Here is a 26,697-nt window from a genome sequence, read left to right on the forward strand (position 1 = left end):
GGGAGGAGGTTTCTTGGTCTTTTATGATTAGAGATTTTTAGCCAGTGTAAAGGTTTTATACACTTCTAAAACTAGAGCTTGGGGAAAGTGCCACGTAAACAGCATAGGCACTTCCAAAACTCCAAATGTTCAAATGTTTTCTTGACACAATCGCAGGGCAAATTGACAGCAAGCACAGTTGGCCAGATTGTTGGACTCCAGTCAGATGAGATCAAGCAAATAGTGTCAGAATACGCTGAAAAGGTAAGTGTGTTACCTGACTGTGTTTTACCAAGTTGTGTTTGATGGCTTTTTAATTTTGACCTTAAGCTTCCAACTTAATTACCATGATTCTCTTGAAACAACACTTTCGTATATGCTTTGGATAGCAGCACAGCCAAGTTCAGGGAAGTATTTTAATGAGATTTAAACATGCACAAGCTTTTGCCATGATTGTAAATATTCCTGAATCGCGTTCATGAGTAGTTTGGTTTTAAGCACCTGCTTAAACGTTTTCGTGAATAAAGAAGGGCCTGAATCGATTTCTATTCAAACTAGAGAAAAACCTATGTCTCCTCCACTCAGACTTTCAGACACCTGCACTGGGCTCTAATTCTCAGTCATGGCCTGGATCTCTAGGTGTTAATTTAGTATCGTCGGAACCAAACCTTTGTTACTTTTAGAAGTAAAAGCAATTAAATTTGCATATTGGCTCAATTTATTATGTTCAACTGTGATTGTTTTTACAGTTACATCAAAAGAATCTGGCTCTTCAAGCAATTAATACATACAATACATCACTGCCAGATATGAGTTATAGGTCGCTCTTATTTGTCCAATAGTCTTTCCGTATTTCTTCCTTTTTGTTGACACATGCGAGGTATGGAGCTTTCCCATTTGGGAGATAAATCCTATAACTCAACAGAGTCTATAGTAAATTCTTGGCTGTTCTTTATTGTAAAGAATTGCAAGAACCGAAGTCCAAGGGTCATATTTCAATGTTACATTTCTTCTGGTCTGAGGGAAGGCAGCAGGACCTTGACTATTATAGTAGAACAATGATTAATACTCTGGAAAGTAAGAACTGATTCAAGTCAAACCAAAAATGTATTACTTTTCAAATCTATTGGATGTGACCAAAAAAAAAAAAAATTCTGTGTGTGCATGTATGCACCAGGAGAAGAGAATTAAGGATGTTATCAAATGGGCTACTGAAGTATTGGCAATGTTTGGATACAGTTCTAATAGTTTTAAACCCTTGTAAATGTACATTGTCTGAAGAACACCACAGTGCTTATTTATCTACCAGAGTCTTAATAGAATCAGCAGGCCCAGTGAAGACAGCTGGCAAAAAGAAATTCTAGATCTGACGTTGACGTGTGCCAGGACTTAAGATGTCATTTTTTCGGAAGATCAGTGCATACAGTTTTCTGCATTTGCCTCTCCTTTCTGCTGCTGTGTTAACTTGCTGGGTAAACTGGAAGGAAGATTCTAGTGTTGTTCCTCGCTTCATGAAAATCCTGATTTTTCTTTGCCTATTCGTCACCAGCTTTCTAAGGCAAATTATTCAAAGTAGCTTTGATTGTACTGTCTTAGCAGGATTCTTCCTCTGAGAATTTGCAAGTATAGTCATATATAACAAGTGGTTTTTCTAGGAGAAAGGAGAGGAGAAGCTTGTTCCCTGGTAAAATGAGAATGACTAAAACTAGAGTAGTGTTGTCTCAGAACTATCCCCTTCAAAAATGCCTGAAGGAGAATCTGTTAAATGCTGTTTGCAAGGTGCTTGTATCTTAAGAAGTTACCGCAGTATTTTTGGACTTCCAGAATCCTATATCGGAGATTACTGTGCACCCTATGCAGTCAGTTGAAGTAGCATACAGTAAGCATTTAAACCCTTTAGTATGCATTGTCACTCAAGGAAGATACTAAATTGGATATTTTAATATTTTTTGACTTGAGGAAACACTCAAAGATAAAATGAGATGCAGTGATTTTTATCTCTGGGTTCCTGAGCCTTGAGAAAGTGTCAAGGAAAACTGTTGGCAAATTACATTGAAATGCTGCTAAAGATCTACGTGGAACTTGACTGAAAACGGATCTGAACTGATTACAGAGCTGGAGACTGAGGTCCTTTTTCCGCTAGTGGGCTTCAGACAATAGACTTCAAATAGAGGCAGCTATGATGGACTTAGTCACAGGTCTAAACCTCTGAAGTTCATTTGCTAGGAGGAAATGGCTGAACATGAAGAGAAACAAAATTATTTACTGCCACAAAGTTTGTATTTTTGTACAGAGACTTTTTTTAAGAATGTGAAAATCTGTGGAGTAATGATTGAATTCTCTTAACTATTGCATCGTTTATAGCACTGATGTGTGTGAGAGAATCTCATTACTAAGAATAACATTAACTGCATGTATTTATTTCCTTCTTTCCATTTGAAACTTTTACGTGGGAACAGCGGGAGCCTGACTCTTAAAGTCCTGATTAGCCATTTCTTTTGGCCAGCAGGTTTTGAGCTGCCATGGATTAGCGATCCTCATGCATAATTAATATGTCATTTTAACTTAAATGACAACTTATGACAAGTTCTGTCATAGAAAATAAGGCCACTAACACTTCTTGTTTAACTTGTTTATTTGAATTGGATAAATCTTAGGGCAGTTGAGCAGTTGCAGGGAATGGGGAAGAATGCAGAAGTGAGTCTATACCTGTCAGTGTGGGGGGTAATGTGTGTTGACAGAAAAGTTGAAGGATCTATCCATGTATCCCTTTTTGTCGTGTGTATTTGAAGTTCTGGTGTTGAGAGAGAGTAGCAAATCAGTAAATGATCAGAGACACTCGTGCTCAGACACAGCTTTCTTAAATGATGTTCGAAAGGCAGCTGCTGTTTCAGTCTGTTAAGAGACCAGGTAACAACAATAGTGTCAAAAGCAAAGTAGCTTCTGTAGTTTGTGCTTACTCCCTTCTCTGCTGAAAGATGTATTTTTCTCCGTAAATTGGATTCCACAGTAACTTTAAAGCTGTAGTGCTGCTGCAGAGCAGATCCTTAGCCCACTTTGCTGCCCGAACTCTAGCTTTCTCCCTTGCAGGTGAGAAGGATTTTTCTGCAGAAACCTTTGTATTACAGTAATGGTTATTTCCCATTTTCAGAACTCAAGCTTTAGCTATCCACCTCTCGAGATGTGACCTGTTCTTTATGCCAGAGCTGTGCTGTACGGACTTTATTTTTGCAAGATCGGTCTCAGACTGGCTGCTTTGTCTCGCATGTCTAGTTTTCTTAATTTGCATGTTGTGTTGTTACGTAGGCTAATAGTACGGTGAGAAGGTTGGGGTCTTAGACTGCGTGACGTGATGAGGGAAGGTGATTTGACTAAGTAATGAGAGGCATAAGTAAATCGGAGTGTCTCTGTTGAATGGATCAGTGTTACAGGCGTTCCTTAGAGGCATTTTTCCTTTCCTAACAAATGGTAAGAAAGTACGTGACCTGTTGGGTTAAGATGTCAGAACTGGTCTTTTCTTGCTGTGGATGTAAAAGTATACCAAATCGTTAAGCCACTGTTCGATATGAATACCATAGAAAACGGAGGAGAGGGAGACAGGTTTTGCCTCTTCAGTTCATTTGAAATTAAGCTGTTAATGAAGACCTGCTCACCCATCGGCCTAGAGTGGATACCAGGAGCAAACGTGGGCGAGGCGTATTTCGTACTTGTAACATTTTTGCTGGTTGTACGTTGTAGTGGTTGTCAACATTTGGTAATTACTCAAAAAGCACTTAGTATTGAGTCTTTGGCAGACTCTTCAAATTAACACCTGAAGTACTTGCAAATTAACTGGTTTTCTAACAAAATACTGGAAAATGCATTAACTGGAAAAAGAAGTCTTGAGTGCTTGAAGCACATTACTGAAACATGGATGTAAGTATTAAAGTGAGGACTTCCAAAAGGTACAAATAACATTTAGGGAAATAATCACTTAGACACATGATTTTTAATCATTCATCTCGTGCAAATACACGATTTCTGTTGTAAATGTTATTGCTGGCAGCTTTCCTTTCACAGTGTTGTGAAAGATCAGGAGATTGGATCTGGATTGCTGTCTTCATTATGTTTTTTATGGGATACTTACTTGGCAGTGCTGGATTGAGTAGTTCTCGGACTGGTGTCTGTAGTACACAAGCACACACAAAACCGCTTAAAATGGTAAATGTATCTACTACAGGGAGTGTGTCATTGTCATTCAGCATAAAGACGTGTCCAAGCCAGTATTCAGAATCTAAATACACCGTTGTTCAAGGCTTTTGAAAGTTCTCAATCTTCTTATTGGGATATGGAGCATCTCTGATTCAACCAGTTCAGTGAATACCACTGCTTAAGGGGGGTTAGCATGTCTGTATTTTTTCCCTTTAAGTATTTTTCACCTGTCCCAGTGAACCTGACTTTATTTTTAGCTTACTTTACCTGTTACGTTTGGGGTATAATTCAGTTGTTCAGCTGCTTCCTTATCTTGATGTGAGATAAATCGTAAGTCATTCTTTATGTTCAATAGTAGAATGCAATTCTTCATAAGGAATATCCCACTTTGACATTTCCTGTACTACTGAAGAAGCCAAAAGTACTGGTGTGAGGTCCAACAGGTTGCTCTTACTGTTCGTTTTAGCAATCTGAGCTTTCCGCTGAGGAGCGACCAGAAAGACTTGGAGCTGCCCAACAACATAGGAGGAAGGTGGCATCTCTGAATAAGCAGATTTTGCAAAAAACCAAACTCCTGGAAGAGGTAAGTATCGTGTGTGTAATAAAGAAAAAAACATTGATAAATGTGGTGGATCACAAAGTTTTTCCCATCCAGAAGAGATTTGCAAGTTGTCTTCTGTACTAGCAATTTGTCTTGCTGGACATTAATTTTAGCATCTCTGAATGCCTTGCGCATTTATTACTAAAACAGTGGGGCTGGTTTTATATTAAACAATTGTGTAGCCCTGTCTATGAGGAGGGGGCTAGCTAATCACAACATACTTCCCCCCTTTTTTTTTTCTCTTGGAGAAAAACAGAGTATCTCCATTTGACATATTAGCTATAGTGTTAAATGGGCTGTTTTCAGTTTCAAGAAGCAATTTAGGAAGTTGCTCTAAAATATGCTACAAATTAAAAATTTTATCACTTCCTGTCCTTAATATGAGCCAGCTTGTCTCACTGACTAAGGCAGGTCTTCTGCTTGTTTGTTTGTTTATGGGTTCTTACGGACAGGCACTGCTTGGTTTATTTTAGAGGGGAAAGACCTGAATTTTGTAACTGGTGCTCTCTTCATATCTCTAACTAAGAGCAAGAACCACCATTCCTGTATTTCAATCTACTTACGCTGGGTGATAGAAGTCCTCCTGAGAACCAGGGCATGGGATTGTGCAGCTACTTTCAGCTCCCTGTAGAAGGCCTCAGTCAAGAGGATAGGGCTAGCCTCTTTAGTGCTGCTCAGCCCCAGGACAAGGGGCAACGGGCACAAACTAGAACACACGAAGCTCCGTCTGAACATAAGGAAAAGCTTTTTTATTTTGAGGGTGACAGAGCCCTGAAACAGACTGCCCAGAGACGTTGGGGAGTCTCCCTCTCTGGAGAGATGCCAAATCTGCCTGTGATCCTGTGCAACCTGATCTAGGGAGAACCTCCTGTAACACAAGGGTTGGACTGGATGATGCCCAGAGGACCCTTCCAACTCCTACCATTCTGATTACCATTTAAATCCAGAAAAATCTAAGTGGAAAAGTTACGCCATTAGTGAAATGCTGCTTTTAGTTATGTGTACTGCTGTCATCAGCACCATGCCATCTTTAGCTTGCAGAATCTGATGAAAACATACTGCACCAGTCAGTAATTGGAAGAGCTTGCCAAAAACCAAATAGTACTTGAGGAAAAACTGTTGCTGATGCGTTCTGTGGTTGATACTCTCTTGTACAGCGCTGCTCCAGCACCCTGCATCTGCTTGTTGTTTTGTTTAGCTCTGCTTTTGTCAGGTTGTACAGCGCTGCTCCAGCACCCTGCATCTCCTTGTTGTTTTGTTTAGCTCTGCTTTTGTCAGTGACATCTTAAAACCAGTCGAGATGTGAGGAGTTACCTTTAAATGTTGGGTGTACAAGGGCTCCGAAAGATCGGTGTCTGTATGGCACATGTTATGAGAGTGCGATGCATTCAGTGTTACAAACAACAGAGGTAAAAGAACGGCAGCTTTGAAAGCCTTGCTTACTGTGGTGTAACTGTGGGAGCCCTAGGTTTTAAACCTTCCTGCCCAGCCACTTACTAGACCTGACTTTATTTTTAAAATGGCATAAAATAGTCTCTAACAGTGCAATAAAGTCTTTTATTTAAAGGATTTTTATCCCTTCAAAATGTAAATCTCCTTTCAGTAAAGGAGATTTCAGTAAAGCTTATGTGTGAACCAGTTTATGAAGTCTCCGACTAACATTCAAGTAATACTAAGTTCAAATAAAGCTATAGTAATAAAACTTAATGCATAAAACATTGGAAAAAGACTAACTGCCTATCCAGTTCTTTGTTTCTCTCTTTTTTTTTCAACTTTAATAAAAAGCTTTATGAAGAATGAGTTCAGATGGTTTGTAATTGATTTTGCAGAAAAAAAAACTTTCAAAGGGTAGAGTACAACAGTGTTTTTAACTGGTAAATATTTCCTTCTGAACATGCCAAACTAGTTTTGTTCTTCTTAAACTGATGTATTTATCTTGCACTCTGCTAAAAAGATGCTCATCTTGTCCCATCTGCTAAAACCAGAATTTTTTCATAGTCAATAACACTACAATTATTACTTGCACTGTATGTCGAATGTAAATCATGTCTGTCATCACCATTCTCTCCACTGTAGAGTTAAATATTAGAAAGTATACTATAATTAACACTTTGGTAATACAAATTTTCCAGGTCTAATTATGTCAAACATAACTTTGCTGCCCTGTCCGGATGATGACTTGGTAAAAAAATACTGCCAATACTTGGTGTTTAAATGCAGGCTGAAGCGTCAGGCTTTCAAAATCACGATATGAGTGTACAGACAGTTAAATTCTGCTTGAATTTCTGTGCTGGTTTTAGTTTTTCTTCTGAGATAGAAACCCAAATTACAGAATGAGATTGTTGGAACTGCGGGAAAAGGATATTCAGCGTATCTTAAGTCATTGCTGTATGTTTCTGTCACGCTTTAACTCCTCTTTCAAACCACAAAGGCCGTAAGACAAATACGTATGGCAGGAGATGCAGATCTGCTGCGTGTGTATTGCAGAGTGGAGGCAGATGCAGGCTCTCAGCACCCGCTCTGAACTGGCGGCTTGCAGACGGGCTCCAGGTGAGAAGCTTTGTTGCCATGACTGGCAGCAGTTTACCACTGCCCTGTTACAAAAGGGGGCATGTTTGCCCACGTTTAGGAATGTTCTAGTCCAGTCCTACCTATTTTGAGTGGGTTTTGGTTGTGTCCACCAGCTCACAGCCAGCTGGCAGGAGCAGCACAACTCACAGGTGGTAGGTATGTAGGCATCTTGGAGGCACGCTCAGTTCAAATGAACCTGTGTGTGCTAGAACGCTGAAAAACTTTTACCAGTTAAAAACAGCCCTTGCGGTGTGAGAAGAGTTTGTGTTTTGGAGGCAGTTAGCTCCAGCTTAGTTTGAGGGAGGAGAGCCTAGGCACAACTGTGCAGTGAGTGGCGTTAGGAAACTGCAACAGCTAGCTCAGGTGTCAAAACAATGAAAACGTGCTGACACAGTTCTCCAGCCCTGCTGTTCCTTTGACCTTCTTGCCTAGCTGAGCAGTAAGAGAGGCTGGGAAACGAGCTTAGCAGTTGAGGGTGGCTTTTGCAGCCGTTTGGTTTTGTGCTGATAGGATCTGGAAAGCAGAAAGAATCTGCCAATGTCTGCATGCAGTCTCAAGGACTGAAATGGTCAAAAGCACTTTTTCATGCAGATGGCTCTTACGTGCTAGAGAATTATAGTGTAGTGGGGCTACTGAATTAGTAATACGGAATAAGCCAGTAACGAGGTGTGCGAGTGCATTACATTTGCATGCCTGGTGCAAGTAATTTCCATTACCGGTTTCCCTGGCATGTGAGTGAGTGTGTTTGCTTGCTGTCCACGTACTGCTGAGAAGAAGAAAGCCGTTCCGGCTGTGGAGGAAACACAGTTGTAAACAACACAAAATTGGTGGAGTCCTTATTTCATTACAGATCTGCTTTTAACCACCAAACAACTTCATAATCCACAGGAACACTGAAGTATTTTCTAAATCCATTATGATGCTATTTGCTGTTTAAAGGTTGAGGGCTCTTTAATTCCGTGTTGCTTATTTCCAGGACTTAACAGTCTCAGGGCTCTGTTTTTATATGTGGGGAAAAAACTACTGACAGCTATAAGCCAAATATAAGGCTTTTATCACTTCAGTAACATAAAAAATTCTGGCTGAATTCTTTTTACCACGTGACAAAGACAGCTTTTGAAATCAGTGACAGTCAAGACCCCCCTTTAAAAAATGTTTTGACATTCTAGTTTCAACAGTGGAGTTAAGTTTCAGCAAGAGTTCTCATAACAAAATAGTTTTTTAATCTTTATGTCAGTTTTCATGAGATGTGGACTGCAGGCTTAAATTCTTCCCACCCCCCCACCCCAGACTTCTTAGAATTCAGTCTTTTCGTGAGTTATTAGTGAAAACTATCAAAAGTAATGAAAAAAATGGCGTGTTGCGTCACAGCTTCATGTTGTGAACAGCAAACTAAACTAGCATGAAAAGGAGTGGAAGGCAAAGCCCAGCGTGCATGTCTGTGTTTGCAGCACTGCTGCTCCATTTTGTAACCCGTAACCCATTTGTGCGGTTACTGTTCGCGGTGTTATCTTAAATCGTGAGGTCCTTAAAGAAGGATGTTCTTCTAAAGTCAGCTGCTGTAAATTATTCGACAAGTGAAGTATCCATTTGGCATTTTACACAAAAGAAAAGCATAGCCAAGCTTGCTTATTTGCTGCGGACATATGGTATGGTGCTATGGCGCTTCTGTGCGAGTCTGGAATCACCCTTACTGGAGAAGTACGAAATGGGACTCTCTTCTGAGCCTGGGGTGCAAGTAGGCCAGTACAAACAGACTAAACAACTTTGAGCAATTCAGCAGAGATTCTGTCCAATAATTTGCCATTCTGTTGGAATCCATTTTGTAAAACTGCTGTTTATTTGGGGACCGAATATGTCTAGAAGGTCAGGTGGGACGTATTTGCTGTTATTAATGAAATATTCAATTTCAGAATGCTGGCAGTGAAACACTCTCAGAGTAGATTTCAAGAAAAGACAGTGTTCGCAATGGTTGGCCTGTTGTTAGATGACCGTCGTTAACAGCTCAAATATTGCTATCCTCCATTACAGGTGTAATTGGCCTGCATATAGAATCAAACTCTTTTCTTTCTCTTCCGCAACAGCTGCAAGCTAAATGCGCGGATCTGCAGGCAAAATGTGCCGAAGCAAAAAAGACGTTAACAGAGGTAATCCTTGGTTTTCTGTGTACTGATTCTTGCTGAATTGTTTTGGAGAAGTTCTGTGTGAGATGTATGAAATGGTGAAGGTGTTTGACAACTTAACTCACTGATCCTGTGGGATGGGAAGGTGAAGTACCGTGAGTGGTTTTGTGTGGAAGTGTATTTCAATTTATCATTAATTGCAACCCTTAGGTTAAGAGTTCCAGTGAAAAGCTGGACAAAGAATTGGCAGCCTTAGAAACAATAGAATCCCAAGCAGATTCTAGGTAAGTTGCTTCCTTTGCGACCTTTGAAATTCTGAAAAATTGTAGTTTTATAAGGAATCATTCAACGTTTCTTGCTTTGTAAACCTACAAAAATAACTAAAATTTTAAAATGAAAAAATTCTCCAGCTTACTTTCCAAAGGCAGGAAAATACCACCATAGTATTTAGTCAGAATGAAAAGTGTCAATCTGTAGCTGAAACTAATTGTAGGTGTTTAAAGCAGAACCCTAGACACATTTGACAAGTAGATGAGGCTGCCTTCTTTATTTTTTTCATATGTGAAGCCTTCGTCTTGCAGAAATTAAATAGGAGTATCTCTCACAACTTCTGCAATGATGAGGTCAGAACATAGCAAAACCATCAAAATATTCAGTGTAATACATTTTTATTTTGACCTTAGTGTATCAGTGGTGATATTTCGGTTTTTAATTTACACAGATTTGACTGGAAACTAATTTAGAACTAAGCTTGTTCTAAAGCTTGTTCTTTGTTTAGAAATAAGCTTGTTCATCTGTTCAAATTAGAAACTAAATATCTAATGTGGTTTCCTGGATCTTCAAATCTAGCCTATTACAGAGTCTGCGAGCACTGGTAGCCATGAATGAAAGCCTAAAAAGCCAGGAGCAAGAGTTCAAAGCGCATTGTAGGGTAAGTTTTAGTTTCTTATGTAAGGCTCTATTTAAAACTTGCAAAATAAGCATTACTTCTTCCCGATTTGTCATCATGTGGTGTGTCCCTGTCTGTCATCTGTCCGCCTCCCCCCTCCATTTACTGGTATTGCCAGGTTTACCCTGAATATTGTCACCGGCTTGACTTGCAGCAGAATTACGGACAGTTGCCCAGTTCTGCAGCGTATCGTATCTGCAGCAAGGCTGATGACCAGGAAGGTGGGAACTGGATAAGCAGAAGGACTTGGCCCTGCTCTGAGGCAGGGAGGTGTGAGGAAGGCTGCCAAGGCATTCTGAATGACTGTGGCCTTCTGTTGTGCCTGAGACTCCTTAACACAGGGCAGTTCCTGGACATGCAGTGTCAGATCAGGCTTGTACTGGTCACAGCTGGGGCCCTCCTCATTCCCATTCTGCTGAGAGCAGCTCGAGGTGGATTGACAGCGAGCACTACTACAGAAGTTTGATGTTGGGCTGGGCTGGATCCACCCCACTCTGCTATTCACAGCCTGAAATGGATTGTCTCTTCTTGGGTAATGCAGCCAGCAGTGACCTGAGGAGAGGTACCATGCCCAAGAGGAGGGCTTTGAGAAGCCCTGTAGCTTTGGAGCAACCCACCAAAAGGGACAAGACTGAGATGAAGCTATGGCAGTTTTGAGAGCAGTTTTCTGTTTTACTGCTCAATTGCCGTGTTTTGCTGTCCTGTTTTTTACTGCTGTGTTTATGGACTGCCTCAAAATACGGTTGGAGAGAATCGTCTTAATTTTCTTCTATTTAAACGAGAATGGATGGGATTTAATAGAATGAAAAGTAGTAAAACAAAATAGTGCCCTGGGGCATACACTGAGCGTAGGAGCCTCATTTTTCCCAGGTATGCTGCTTTGGAAAGCGCTCAAGGGTTGAAAAGGAAACTAGCTTGCAAGTCACTTTAGTTTCATTCCTTTTTATGAGTGCCGCGTGTTGCAGTCCCACATCATGCCATCACTATTGTCATATTCTTTTGCTTCCTCAGTTTCATTTTCCATGTTAGTCATTAGTTGTCTCAGCTGGATCTAGTATATTTGCAAGGAAAAAATAAACCTGTTCCCGTGTTTGGTGAAAGCGGACAGCTTTATGTGGAGATAATAATGGCTGCCTTACCCTTAAGCAGGGAATGCTGTTTAATCTTACAAAAACTTACATACAAAGTGGGTGGTCAGCTCCACAGTTTTGTTAGAGGTGCATGTTGTTGAGCTTCCTTCTCTCTTCTGTTGAAAGATTATGTTGCTTTTAACTGAGACCTAGTTTTTGTTTGTTTTAAAGGAAGAAATGGAAAGACTACAACAAAATATTGAGAGCCTGAAGGCTGAGGCAGCGGAAGATGGAGAGGAACAGGTAATAGCAAATGTCTAAGTTCTTATTTTCAATTTGTGTTTTAAAATGTTGGTTTAGGTCCTTCTGATTTTGGGGGCATTCTCGTAAGCATTAAAGTATCTGTTGCAGTCTGAAAAACCCTGTTCTCCCCCTCTGGGACAGTTCAGACTACTAATGGCAGAAATACTGTAGACTGAGTGTTTGTCATTATTCTTGCAGAATCTGTGAGGCCAACTCATAGATGCTTTTGTGCTTTTTTTGTTTACTTCTTTCTTTGTAGTACCAGAGAAGAATCTCTGGCTGTTGTGTTAAGAGCACTGCATTCCTCTGACAAAAACCAGGACCTCCTCAGAAAGCGTGTTTGTTTTGGTTGGGTTTTTTTACTTAAGTGGATTTGTTTGAAGGATGAAAGCTCAAGTTTTCATCCTCCGTATACTGCGTGCCAGGAGCGGCTGTCAGAAGTTAGGCTTTAACACAAGTGCACCCGGACTGATGGCAATGAATAATCAATGAACAGGAAACGGAAAATCTTGAATGACTTTCAGTGGGTGAACATCTGATACGTTTATGCCTCTGAAATGAGGTAGATTACAGGTTTCATGATGCTACTCTCCTTTTGAACACAAAAAATTAAAATGTAAACCTAAATCTTAAATTTTTAAACAAACAAAGAAAATCGTAAAGTCCACAATGCAGAAAATCTGGAATACGTGCCAGAGGGTTTGTGTTCTGTGCTGGGCTGTGTTTATCCTTAAGCCCACCACTGAATCAAGGTGTAAACATTCAGACAAGGAGTGCAGACCATCTTCCAATATATATCTTCTTTCAAAGTGTGATTGTTGTAAAGCAGCAGAAAAACTGCTGACAAATCGTAAAAACTCAAATGTCAAAGGCTTAAAAGCTAGTAAAGTGCACTTGTTTACAGTAAAAGATGTCAGGTTTTCAATGCAGATTACGATTCCTTGTTAAAACAATAACAGCGATGGTGGTGGTTTAGCGGGAGCCATCAAATGGAGAACAGACAAATACAGAAAACAAACCCGGTCTGCACATCTCTGCCCTGCAGCTCTCATTTGCTACAGTAATACACAGTTGTTTTGGGTTCTCAAATTCTAGGAGCCGAATAAGATTATAGAGCAGCAGTACAAAACTGAGAAAGAGAAACTTCAAAAGATCCGGCTCTTACTGGTGAGTAACTCTTTGTAAATTTACTTGTACAAAATTACTGACGTTTTTCTTGTAACTTCTAATGCTTCTTTTTGTTGTTGTAATTTTTAAAAGTTTTTCTGTCAAATCAATTAAAAAAAAAAATGCCTCAGCCAACACTGCTTTTTGTAATTTAAATATATTATTTAGTAACAAAGTATTGCCGGTGGTGGTGGGGCTTCATCCATTTTAAGAAGAGAACAAGAAGAGGCTTTGTTTTCTCCCCTCCTAACTTTCTATTCAGGCTCGAAGAAACAGAGAAATAGCCATTTTACAACGCAAGATTGATGAAGTACCCAGCCGAGCTGAGCTAACACAGTACCAGAAGAGATTTATTGAACTTTACAGTCAGGGTATGTATATCAAGCAGGAACATCCTTCTGAAGGCTAAAGCCCTGAAAGGAGGGCGATTGCATTTTCAGCGTATGGCATGCAACGACAGCACTTGCTAATTTCGTGGTATTTTAAGGGTCTTTTGGTATTCATGTTATACACCCTATTTTCTAGGTTTCATGAGTGAGTTATTAGAATTTTCCTGAGGGTGAAACTTCATGCACAAGATCTCTGGAGTAAACTTTGTCTGCAACAGGTTCAGTCATTTAGGTTAATGGCCAATGTGCTAATGACCAGAAAGTCCTTAATTCACCATTTACAAATGAGGTTTCTGTAAATTTGAGTCGTGTTTATTTAATTGCTCTTAATGTGAGACTGCTTTCATTGACATGAGATATGGTTCTGAACTAAATGTCAAGAACTACAGAGTAAAGGCAATTTCTTGAAGGGATTGTTCTCTTTAGTTTTTGATTTATAAATGTCCTGCAATATCTTGGTAGAATCAGAGTAAAAATTGTCTTTAACTTTTTTTTTATAAGAAGAAGTTATAAAATGGGCTGACTTTTTGGATGAAGGCATGTCTGATATGCATGGATGGAATATGGAAACGGAATAACATTTGACAGTTGTTCCATTAAACTGGTAACAGACCAGTATCCTGACTGGTGTATGTATATTTAACGTAGCTTGTGGATTAGCATAAGCTAAAACAAGTTTCTGCCAAGAAGAACTACCTAATGTTTTAAGGATATTCTGCATTTATTAAATAAGTGTGTGATCCAAGCTCTTGAAGGCTGAGCCGTTGGGAAAATGTTATCTAACTCTGATCCAAATGCCTTGCCCTGCTGAGGCATCTCTGGTGACGTGGTCGTGTGCTATCTGCCATGTGTGTTGTCCAAGTCAGTGGAGTAGGTATTATTCTTTAGTGAGTACAGATCCAGTTCTTCCCTCCCCCTGCTTTGCCTCTTACATGCCACGCAGTTCATGGTATCAAGTCCGGCTATAAAGACAGCTTTCTTGTTTGGCATTAATTTTCTACAGATTGTTTTCTCTGTTACATCTAAGCGGATTCATACAAATAATCTGTCAGAGCACCTACCTGCTCAGAAGACGGGGCTATCATTTATATATGAAGTACAGAAAGATTTAAGGTCGGAGGGACTTATGCAGCTTTGGGTGTAGATTTAAGATGCTTTGAATTTTATGAGACTGATTTCTGTAGTACAAAATACATGTAGTAAATTGGGAGAACCCACTGCTCAGTTGTGACCAGGAACCTGCGTTGTACAGGCCAAGCTTTTGGAAAAATGAGCTGAAAGTCTCTAGCAAGTCTTTCTATGACTTGTGCTTTTTAGAGGCATTTCATTTAGCCAGATTCAGGTGATCTTCAAAGTTGCCAAAACCCGGTTTTTTGAACTTTGATCCAAGGGGTGTTGGACAACACAGTCTTCAGTGATGACTTCCAACCTTGGTGATTCTGTACTAGAATGCTTTTAAGTTCTAATATTCCATGCTTCATTTTTGACCTCTGAACCTCTTCCCTTGAAAACGTTAAGCTGTGGTTTCAAGAGAATCAGTGAGCCAGTTGGCTCCTTCTTCCTCTTCTTCCTTTGTCTGTTTTACCTCGTGTGGCTCCATAAGCTGGTACAACCTTACAACCCAGAGGAAATCCTGAAAAGTTTTCTTTTGAGTTGGTATGTGGAATCCACTCATAGAAGATCTGTGTCTACCAGAACTGCTGTAAGAAAGGGAAGAGCTGAAGGAAATGGTTTGGGAAAGGCCTCTGCTATGTGGCAGCAGTCCTGCAAAACCCAAATTGATGAAGAGCACACGTCTGAAGCAAGCCTGCTGGAGATCCGTGTGTTTGTGCAGTTTTTCAAGCAGCAGCCTGATTTCAGCATTTGGAAAATCTTTGTGCAGTGTGCTGAACAGCCCTTACTGGTTTGTCAACCTATCCCCAGGCTTTTCTGAATTCCTCAGTGCTTTCAGGTTCCTGGTACTCAGTATGTTCCTGGAGGCTACAGCACGTGCAGAACATACGTCACGATCATACTGCGGCAATGAGAAAGCTCTGTGGTCCTGAACATGTCGCTGCTGCAGGAGTAGCCACTACTGGATTTGTGTCACCAAAGCATTCAGCTTTGAGCTGTGGGTTGCTCTTGGCCTTCAGCTGGAGAACGGCTGAAGGCAAATCAAAAGTGGGAATTTCTTTAAAGCTTTGGGCGTTAAAGAATGTTGTTATGTGTGAGGGAGGCCATGCTGTCTGTAAATGGTTCCATTCAAAAGCTTAGTCCAGCATATCAGTTCAGTAAAGGTTTCATTTGAAGATGGCAACTTGTTAGACTTTGATGTATTGAGCATGATTTCACTCGGGTTTGTCTTTTTTAACCCATACTTTTTTCCAGGTTCAGGATTCTAGACAGTGCTTGATATATTAACCATTTTTGCCAGCTGTCCTCTGAACTCTTTCCTTGGGAATCGCTAAGGTTTCCTTAAGCACAGAAGAGCTAAAGAGTAGATGAACACTTAGCAGATTTGAGTGTCACTCAGCATCTTGTAGGCCCAGTGGGAATACATACCTAAGCCTTTCCTTTCCCACTGAGCTATGACCAACGTCTGCTGTAATCACCTAAACCAGAAAGTAGTATTTGAAAAGAAAGTTTAATTCTATCAGTTTAATTCTATCCTCTTGTAAGAAGAGGGAAAAAAGGCTTTAGAAGAGTAAAAGATTTCTTGGACAACTTGCACATGTGTAGCTTGAAATACGGAGTACAATGAACTTTCTTCTCCAGGCGGTACTATCAGATATCTGTCTCCCCTCTGTCCCTGCCGAGCCTGTGCCTCTCCGCTACCATGGGAGAGCTATGGGAGGGCAGCTGCTAGCAGCACAGCAGCTGTAAGCTGGTGTGAGGGTAAAGCTTGTGAAGGGAAGATGAACAGACAGGGCTAAGGAAGCACAGCTGGCAGTGCCAATGTTTGTTCACATAAAGGACTGTCAAGCAGTTGAGGCGTGATTTAAGCACTGAGCTGTGCTGTTCTCATACAATCTGATAGCTGCAAAACCTGCTGGAGATTTACAAGCAGAAGGAACGTTCTTCCAGAAAGTATGAAAAAGGCTGTTCTGTTATCAGTACTGGAAAGTGCATTATATAAAGCCTACGAAGTATTTCTACAGATTCCATTTCACCTCATGCTCTTCTATTATTCTACCCTTTTTTTGTTTGCAGTCTCCGCAACTCACAAAGAAACGAAGCAGTTCTTTACTCTTTATAATACACTGGATGATAAGAAAGTATATTTGGAAAAGGAGGTAAGAAGATGTTATTACTGTTTGCTAAATATTCAGCCTGTGGAGAAGGAGATAAAGAGTTTTTACTTGGCTTTCCCCATATTCAGTCACATCAGAGCAGAATTAACAGTCTTTGTAAGTAAAAATGAAACAACTGATTCATCAGAATATTTCTGATGTTGAGGGGGAAATGGTCCGTGGTGTAGAAGTGCTATTAGTACAGCGTGTTTGAACTACTCGCTATGTTCACAAAGCACAGAACAGAATCATAGAATATCTGACTTTGGAAGGGACCCATAAGGGTCATTGAGTCCGACTCCCTGCTCCTCACAGGACTACCTAAAACTTAACCGTATGACTAAGAGTATCATTCAGACGCACGTTGAACTCTGACAGACTTGGTGCTGTGACAGCTTCCCTGTGGAGCCCGTTCCAGTGACTGACCACCTCCTCAGTGAAGAACCTTTTCCTAATGTCCGATCTGAACTTCCCCTGACATATTACTACAAGAGAGGAGGCTGTGAATACAGTCTAGAAGTTTATTTTTTTTGTTTGGCCCCCTTTGCTGGTAGCTTGGTTTCTGTTTTTGTCATCAAGATTGTTACCCATTGCTCAACACGAGTGATGTTTGAGTAGCAAATATCTCTGTCTTGGTATCACAGGACCAAATTATCCTTTCTCTTTCTGGTCACTATCTTTTATTAAGAACCAATGCTACAGTCAGTAACTTTGGAGAGCAAATTCCAGCAGCTGTCAGCGATATCAGGAGTTACTTCTCAGCCTCTGAGCCTGCCTGCTCTGAAGTTGCTGGTGATTTTACTCGATCAGGATCAGAAGAGTAGTTTTCAAGCAGGTGACTTGGGTTTTTCCCTCCCCTCTCTCCCTGCTATATAGAGTTCACACCTTTCATGGGGATGACTTAATCAAGTGATTTACCTTTTTTTTTTTTTCCACAATGACAAGCATGTGACTTCAGTAAAGGTTGAGAAATAGGAGCAGACTTGATAAAAATTATGGCATTAATTAAAAGTACATAATGTTTTTATACTTCAGGCTTCTCTGTTTAGTCTAATAAAATAAGACCAATTTAGTTAGTTCTGCATAACTTAGATATGTTTGTTTAGTGTTTGAGATGTGGAGTCAAATTTCTGGCTGTGTAAAGACACTTTATCTCCTCTTCTTGAAGATGATGAGCATCCACTTCCTTCCTCTAAGCAGCTGATTCTTATACATGTGCTAGATATAGTTTTCAGTTCTTCAATGCAGGAAAGTCATTAATTTTTGTAGCTTCTTTAGAGGGTGTGTGATCCTGACAGTTGCTTGCTGAAGGAGTAGGTGTAAATGCAGAAATATTCTTTAACAGTTAACTATGCTACATGTCCTGTACCTGTGATAAAACTGAGGGGAGAGGTCATTGGGGGAGCAGGAGGAACCTTTGGCAAAAAGCAGCCCTCCGGGACAGAATAACATTGGGCATGTACAAGAGTGTGTGAACTGTGAGGAAAAAACCAACTTCACCCCTTCCTGATTCTCCTGCGTATTTCCACAGTAACTGAGTATGGTTTACTCACTTTTGTTTTGGAAGCCTTATGAAGTACTCCATGTGAGTCCTCTGGATATTCTGTGCAGATGTCTCTCTGAGTGTATCTCTGAGTATGGTATCTTTTTCCTTTGGCAAACGTATGGGACTGGGCTTCTTACAGATTATCTGGAGAGCAGGATGATGGAAAAAAAAACCCTACGAGCCAGAATGCTGTTTTCACACTACCATTCTAAACTTTAACTTTCCCCAGTTTATCCTGATATAAGTATTTTTAAGACACGCCTGCAGTGGCAGGGTGTATCTGGCCCTTGTCTTTTGCAGAAAAGTAGTACACCACTCTACGAATGTTGTCAGAATCCAAGCTGCATCACAGTAAATTTAAAAGTAACTTCAGTGACTAAGTGATTTTGTAACACATATAAATAATGTATGGAAGAACATCTCAAGGGCTGCGCTGAATTGAGCCTTATGGCTTTTCTTACTGATATGGGTATATAATTTTGAGTTCAGTCAGTGATCGGTACAGAGCAGGTTCTTACCAAATTTTAATCTGCGTTGATGATTGCCATGTGCTCTAAAAATACCTAATTTCTGGGAGAGAGAGGTTTCAGTTCAGCATGAGACAATGCTCTTTGTAAAAGTTACTCTACGTAGAGACCATACGGATGGTCTCCAAGATCCTCAGATAAGTTATCTTGGAACTGGTGCTGTAGCTTACCTTTTCATCTCCTGAAAATACTATTAAGAATTTTCCTTAAGTTTTTCACACGTGAATTTCTTGCAAACCAACAATAATGATACCATATAATGTCAGTTACGTGCTGAGTATTTAGGAACCCGCACTGTGAAACATGCATCCCTGGGCAGGAGTGGGTGGCACGTAAAGAGCAGCTGACAATACAGAGCAGATGCATGTCAGAGTGGTATAAATTGAGAGTAGCCTTGACAATATAATGACAATACAATTCATATAATTTTGGGGAGGTTTTCCGTTCCAATCTTCACTTACGTATATATAATGATATAATTTCAGAAGACAAATAAATTGACCAAGATTTTCTTTTAGCTTGATGTCAAGCACAAGTTTCAGAAGCAAAAGTTTTGGTTTTTTCTGTTTGGTTCCTTGTTGGTGTGTTTTTTCTCCCCGGTGCAATGGCTTGCTTAGGCCCATGAGCTAAGTTGCGGCTTCTTGACAGAGCTGTGCTGCAAAGAGCTTCAAAGCTCACATCCTCAGTCCTTGTGATACAGTCTGGGTTTCTTCTGCTTGGGCAGTCGGGAGTTACTGCTTGGGCTTGTTGGTTTGGTTTGGTGGGGTGGTTTTTTTAAAGACATTGCTTCATTTGCTGTCCTGCCTCTTTGTAAGCACAGTCAGGGACAGGCCTATGGGAAACAGTTCTGCTTTGTCAGACACGTAGGACTAATGATGCAAAACTAACACAGCCACCACATACTCTTGTGCCCCGTCACCGTTGAACGCTGGATGATAAGTATCTGTAAGTTACTTGTATGTCAGCTTTCAACAGATGTTGAACGCATGTACGTGCCATTTTACCTCATCATTTTTGTTTGGGAAGTCATCATGGTAGAACATCCTTGGGGGTGTTATTGGGTGTCAGTGAAATTAAAAGTCTCAAATGTGGTCCAGACTTGCTTCTGCTTTCTGCGGCTCCTCCGCTGGGATGGATTTTACTAATGCGAAAGGATGGTGGTTTCTCTTCAGAAAGAAAGCTCATGGTGATTTTCATCCAGCTGGCTGCTTCTCAGGAAAATAGCAATTTTTTAAATTAAATTTCATTTTATTATCTTTTCATTTATAAGAGTTTTCACATACAAGTGTATATTTTCTTTTTTTTTTTTTTAATTCACAGGTTAACTTACTGAATTCTATTCATGACAACTTTCATCAGTAAGTAATGGTCCTCTTTCTCTTGAGAGTTGCAATGAGTAGTACAGTTGGTTGGAAAAATGGGAATAGGCATGAGTTATAGAGACTAAAAATATGTTAGAAATTTTTATAAGTGTAAACTGTTTTATAAAATAGTTTATTAACTCTATTGAAGCCAACATTTGGGGAATCACGGACTTGGAATTACCTGACTTTTACAGCCATTGTAAATTTTTAATATCTGGTTCTTCATCTGCAGTTGTGGAAAGAAATCATTCAGTCATAATTTTCCTGGCATTAACTTGAATATTTTTCTCCATTATGTGAAGTTGTGGTTATTACACTGTATACAAAACATTAGACTCTGACATTTCAAGTGTGTTTATTATAAACTAACTGTCTTTAAAGGTTTTGATGTAGTGTGAAGTCTTTGCGTAAAAGCTGGCAATTATTTTTTCTCTGTTTATTTGTCTTCAGAAAAAGAAAAGTCCAGTATGAATTTTTGTCACAGCAGTACAGTATGGGAGAGTCATGGGGGAGGAGATGGCCTATTACCTGTTTTTTATAATTCCGTTGTGAAATGCTAAGCTGCTTTCTTTTTGAAACGTAGTTATCCTTTTACTTGCTTCTATATGCTTGTGTCCATCTGAGTTTGGTCAGAAATTTAATTACTACAAACCCCCAGAATTAAGTATTTCAAAGGTTTTCCTTTGCAGCAGGGATTGTAGATCTGTTTTACTCAGTGATGAGATCCTTTTGACAAGTCTTAAATAACTTCTGGGCTTTCCCTATTAGGGTGTGAAATTATTTTTTTTTTAAGAAAAAATCAGCCGATCTCCTAGTCCTCTGCTGACCTCCTCCATATTCACAACAGCTGCTTTTCTTAAAAGTTTGTGCTTTTGGTTAGTTAATAACAATTTGTTTCTATGCAACGCATGAAAGGAATAGACTTGAATTGAGGGGGAGAACACTTGTGATGAGCTCTCTAGTCTCTGTTCCCATCTCTGTGATAGTTTCTACCAGCTGAAGAGCTGCACCGTTACCTGAAATCAGGGATTAAAGAGATGAATTTTTACATGGAACGCTAAGCAGCGTGAATTCTTGGACATGGGTAAATATGGAAGACAAATGTAGGTGAGACCTGACATCCCACTTCCCTGTCAGCTGTTCTCTTTTTTTCTTTCCAGAGCAATGGCATCTTCTGGTTCTCGCGAGCAGTTTTTACGGCAGATGGAGCAGATTGTAGAAGGCATCAAACAGAATCGAATGAAGGTCTGAGGCCTTTCTCACTTTTTTTTACTAGAACCCCGGGAATTATTTCAGAAAAGCCTCTTGGATAGTACCTGTGCACGGAGAAATCCATTGCAAATTAAGCAAGAACTATCAAGCGTGTTACTTTTTTTCACACTCGTAAGAAACTTCTCACTGCTAAAATGTTAATGAGAAGAGTAGAACAGAGGTATTCGAACACCTCTCTCCTGACTGGAAGCTTATACTTCACTTTGTATTTGGCTGTGTAGTGAACAGCTCTATGTTGTGGAAGTCAGTGAGAATTCTTCTGCGTAGGTTGTGTGAGTGCAGTCAGACCTGTGCCTCCTGCACAATTTCTCAGGCAGCTGGAGCTGACCAAAGGTGCTTTCTGCTGCTGAGGACCAACAGCACCTCACAGAGCCCCAGCCATCAGCTTCCCTTGTCCCAGTCACAGCAGTCACTTGACACCTTGCTGAATACACTCAGGTGGTTTTTTTTTGTTGTTGTTTTTATTGTTTTTAACCTCATGTAGAAAAGGCTCAGCATTGCTGATGAGTGTGATGTGTCCACATAACAGGTTGAAGGGGTTTGCGGGTGAGCAAAGCCCTAGTGCTTGTTCCGAGAAGACAGAACTGCTTCTGGTAACATTTCAGGGCTCTTTTGTAAAAGCCACAGCCTTAGTGTGCTCTTGGGGCAATGCAAGCATGAGGAGGTCCAGCAGCTACTCCAGGTGAAGCTGTCCGCAGGCTATTTGCATACCATGGATAGGCTTAAGTACCTCTTGATAAATGGCATTTACTAACCTACAGCTATTGTGGGGTTTCCCTCTTTTATTTTCATTTGCAAACATACTCATATCTTCCTAAGTCCCATAAAGGAGCTTCTTTCCTTTATAGAACCAGAAAATTCTTGGCAGTGGATCGTAGCTATTCTTTATTTGCATTTAAATAGAAGTATGATAGACTGTGAATCAATATACACTAGACTGTGTACTGAAAGTGCAGTCTGTCCAGGTGCTGGGGCTGTTTTATGTTGTTAGCTAAACAGAAGCTTCAAGTACAAAATGATAAGCATGTGTAGATAGAGAAACTAGAAAGGGATACAACTCAAACTGTAATAAAGCTCTTTTGCACTAATAAACTTTACTGTAAAATTACGAGATTTACTGCAGGCCACTGTGTTCAAAGAGGTGGCTAGTTCATTGCCTTTTTTTGCAGTGAATTGTTTTCATTTGCTTGACTTCTTATTTTCAGAGAAGACAAAATGACAGTAGAAGGAATACTGATACAGGTGGTTGAAGGTGTGGATCATCTTTGTCTGCAATGCTGTTGATGACACTATGAAAATACTTTAGAACAGTGCAGTTCTGATTAGCTGATGACCTTGTAGATAATTACGTATCTTTCTTTTGGAAGAACAGCATTATTTTAATTGCTGCAGCAAGCAATTGCCCCAAATTGAACCTGACCGGGAGTTCAGTGTTTGTTTTTTCTGTCTTGTCCTCCATTGCACACACAAAATGGGTAAGAGCACAGCAAACGCAAGGAGGGAAAGTAGATTGAGAGCTCTGCTGTGACTTGCTTCAGGTTCTTGCAACCGAACTCTTAAATCTTTGAAATCTTTAAAATCATTCTGGACTCCCTTACTACATTCTCAAATCGAATCACAAGTTTCAGATGCTTCATGAACAGATAAGGGAGAGGGAAGTGAATTATTTTGGGGGAAAATACAATTTCAGCATCTCTGATGGTTGTTGAAAGCAGTGGCAGCTCATGTCACTTGTGCTGTATTCCTGCACTGGCAGTTTGACCTGTGAGTTCACAAGGCACATTTCAATCCTAGCTGTAGGGGTCTGGATCAGCGGGAGGTGGCAGTTACTACTAATGGAGAAAACCAAGATTTTCTGGATGAAAAACTGAGCTTATCTTGATGAAGAGGAAAAAAAATTGACTGTTAGCGATGGTGTAGAGAATCCTTTGGTACCTTCTAAGAGTTGCTTTCTCAATGCCAGTGAAGATACTGGATACAAAGAAAGTTTTAACAATTCATATGCTACCTTGGGGAGCAGCTCTGCAGCGGAAGGAAAGGTTATTCTCAACCTAGGAAATGCATGTTGGATGTTTCAACAGGTAGCCTAGTTGTACAAGGCTACAAGGGTTACTCATCCCTGTGATGGTTTAGTCTTTTCTATTCGACCTCTGGCTGCAGCACATTAGAAGTGCTCACAGTCAGCTTCACGATTCGCTCTTAAAGTATGTCCTCTTTAATTGTTTTCTGTACGGCCCTGAAGAGCAGGTTCAGTTTTCAAAGCCCATCACATTGTCACTGCATGGTAAAAGAGGCCTAAGGAGAAATCAGACAAACTCGTTACCAAGAAGGAGTGACTTGCAGACAAGCTTTTCAGAGTGATAATGGATATTCTTGAGGCTTTCCCAGGACGGAGTGGGCCAGTTTCTACTGAGAGGGCTATGTCAAGAGATTTGTCCTGGTCCTGCTTAAAGGAAGCAATTCATCAAAGGACCGTAACAGGGCCTTATCTCTCCACAAGAATCTATGTCCTAGATGTGTTAACAATGCTCTTTTTAGCCTCATCCAAAAGGAGCAGGACACGTGATAATGCTTTTTTTCCATGTTAACACATTTGATGCTTTTTCTTCCTCAAGCATAACTTTAAAAACCTGCTGGACCTGTTAAGTTGTGTGAAGAAAGATTCCCTGATGTTCTGGACAGCAGCTGGCTTCGTAGAGGAGATGTACCTTGCTAGCTGGGCTCATATTCAGAGAAAGCTTGGGATCTGCTCATTTCTTTTAGGCATAAGAATGAATAAGATCAATGTTGATACATAAAATCTAGAAAAGCAGCAAGTTCTGCTGCTGTGGAATTACCTGTCTGCTTGGTCTTTAGGGGATTATTGTAGGTTTTGGAATTGCATTTTTCCTTGTCAAAATTTAGGAGACAAAAGACTGTGGGATAGAATGCAAAAATGATTTTTTGGGCAGAGGAATGCAATAGGGCTTTTTTTTGGTGTCATTGTGCTCTAGTACCAGAGGGAGGGAGGAAAAATTTACTCTCTACACTAACAGCAACCTTGTCTGTGATGCTGTGATGTAAGAACTTCATAAGAAGCACCCCTGAGAAGGCGGCGGTCTGGTCTGTAGTAAGAACCAATCCTCTTCATGTTTAGCGATGTAAGTTATAATGATCACAGCTTTGGCACAGGAGAAAAAGTAAAGATATCTTACGTTTGGGTCTTGAGCAAGTACAGCATTGCAGAGGAGGGCAAAGGTATCTCCTGCCCCCCCGTCTGATACAACCCAAAGAAGATTTCAGTGTTGCATCAAAAACCTTTGTTGTTGTTTGATGATTAATGTCACTGTGTCATCGTTGCAGTAGATTGTTCAGTGACCAGGATTCCTGGCTTGCAGAGATGGGAGCCTTAAACTCTGAATTTGTGGTGCCACTGGTACTGAGGCTTCAGCATTAGGGTTTCCTTTTTTTTTTTAAGAGCTGGCCTAAATGTTCGTTGCAATTAAAGCACGAGCCAGGGTTGTCATTTATGAAACATCTGGCTCCCACTGTCCATTATAGAAAGTTGTTCCTTCTACAGTGTATGTGTTTGATTTCTTACCCTTCCTGTATACCAACAGATGGAAAAGAAGAAGCAAGAAAACAAAATGCGAAGAGACCAGTTAAATGATGAATACTTAGAGCTTCTAGAGAAACAGAGACTTTACTTTAAAACAGTGAAAGAATTTAAAGAGGTAAGAACATTTTTGCTCATGGAAACTGGCAAGTGTTCAGTGACCCATTTGGATTTGACTTGTGCATTAATATATGGACAGGATTTCCTGGTGTGATGATTACCACACCATGTTCACGATGGCTCTTGGTGGTTGTCTCCACGTGTGTCTTGGACTCCAAATTTGATTCTGGAATTCTTTTTTCCCTGCTAGACTAGCAGCCCCCTGTATTACAAGGGAAGGGCAATTTGCTAGTGAGCGAAGTTTGTGTTTGGATTTCCAAATGGAATCTCTTAAAGACCTGTGAGCAGTTGGGTATCGGAGCAAAGAGGGTTGTGGAAATGCGTGCTGCTAAGTGGGAGGGGGGTCTCAGTAGTAGCAGATACGTTTAGCAGCCAGCCTTGTTTTCTAACCCCTGTGAAAGCACAGGTTAACACTTCACTGGTTTAGCCTTTCCCAAGCTTTTCGTCGTAATGTGCTGTTGTTAATTATTGTCTCCATGATAATGAATGACAAAGTAGTGCCACCAGGCAAAGCTGTCATTCGGCTGCAGATGTTTGAGAAAAAAAAAAAATTTCTTTAGTTTGTCCTGCTTTGTTCTGAGATAGTTCCTCCCTGGTTTGGACAATGTACTCTGAGAGCATGACAGGGACTGTTCAACTACTTTTCTGACAAGCGCAATTTTATGTCCTAGCTGTAGAAGTTGGGTGGAAATTTTTTTTTTTTTGGTGGAGACATAAATAAGCTATTTTTTTCCCACTGCCATGTGAGGGAACTTATACTCAACCTTGCTATCCTTAAAAATAATGAAGTCATGGTTGTGGTACTGAGAACAGGTAGTATGTACTTCTGTACATATATCTCTTGGCCTAGAGTTGTTCCCTGAACACTGAACTTTTTGCAGACTGTCTTGTGAAGTTCAAGATCACCTAAAAGTAATCTCAATTTCAGATTTATCCAGTCTATAAGTAAAAAGGTGGAACAACTTCAGGTGAATGGTCAAGCAGCACTTTCTTGGCTTGAATGTCATAAAGTTCCATGACTGTTACCATTAGTATAACATCACGGATGAATCAGAATTATTGTCAGCTCATCACTTACTCCAGGCTACTTTGGAGATCTCTCAAAATAAAAGGGTTTAGTTTTGTTGATGGGAAGAAACTCGTAGAGTTAAGAGCAACTGCCTCCTTACCTGTTTGCTTTCCGTTAACAGGAGTGCCGTAAGAACGAAATGCTGCTGTCCAAGCTGAAAGCCAGTTCTTCCTGAAGAACTCCAGCTGGTGACATTCAGAGATGATTGTTCAGTCCATTGAACCTCTTTTGTGAGGTGACAGTTACACCTGCAATGTAGATATGTAGAGAAATCTATAGATATAAACAGATACACACAGCTGTAAAAGTCCGGGGTTTCCCCATATGTATTCAGATTTACATTTTGTTTGGATTTACATGCCTTCACCATGTGGCTGTAGATTCAGTATTGCCTCCACTACACAGTAAAGAGTTAACGCAGTACGGCAAAAAAGAAATACTGTCTCAATTTATTTATTTGGGGTTGGGGTTTTTTTCCACCATAAGGATAAAGGGGATGGTTTTTATTTGGGTTTTAACACTGAATTAGGTTAAGATCTTGGGATAAGTAGATAAATACTGTGTAATATCCACAAGATGAGCACTGCAGAGT

At 40.3% G+C, this 26,697-nt stretch overlaps 1 protein-coding gene across 1 annotated transcript in view; it reads left to right on the plus strand.

The window, feature by feature from the left end:
• CCDC93 (coiled-coil domain containing 93) overlaps positions 1 to 26,280 on the plus strand; it is a gene marked incomplete at its 5' end in the record, with an annotated part of 47,124 nt that extends 20,844 nt beyond the window's left edge. The window contains 13 exons of the mRNA XM_010134107.1: positions 157 to 243; positions 4,637 to 4,753; positions 9,427 to 9,489; positions 9,676 to 9,749; positions 10,315 to 10,396; positions 11,716 to 11,787; positions 12,883 to 12,954; positions 13,217 to 13,325; positions 16,533 to 16,615; positions 20,006 to 20,043; positions 21,210 to 21,294; positions 24,921 to 25,034; positions 26,227 to 26,280. Of these exons, the coding sequence (XP_010132409.1) occupies positions 157 to 243; positions 4,637 to 4,753; positions 9,427 to 9,489; positions 9,676 to 9,749; positions 10,315 to 10,396; positions 11,716 to 11,787; positions 12,883 to 12,954; positions 13,217 to 13,325; positions 16,533 to 16,615; positions 20,006 to 20,043; positions 21,210 to 21,294; positions 24,921 to 25,034; positions 26,227 to 26,280 (1,050 nt within the window). The remainder of the gene's footprint in view (positions 1 to 156; positions 244 to 4,636; positions 4,754 to 9,426; positions 9,490 to 9,675; positions 9,750 to 10,314; positions 10,397 to 11,715; positions 11,788 to 12,882; positions 12,955 to 13,216; positions 13,326 to 16,532; positions 16,616 to 20,005; positions 20,044 to 21,209; positions 21,295 to 24,920; positions 25,035 to 26,226) is intronic.
• Between the last annotated feature and the right edge of the window lie 417 nt (positions 26,281 to 26,697).

This window comes from Buceros rhinoceros, unplaced genomic scaffold, assembly GCF_000710305.1.
Source record: "Buceros rhinoceros silvestris isolate BGI_N320 unplaced genomic scaffold, ASM71030v1 scaffold9984, whole genome shotgun sequence".
Taxonomy (NCBI): domain Eukaryota; kingdom Metazoa; phylum Chordata; class Aves; order Bucerotiformes; family Bucerotidae; genus Buceros; species Buceros rhinoceros.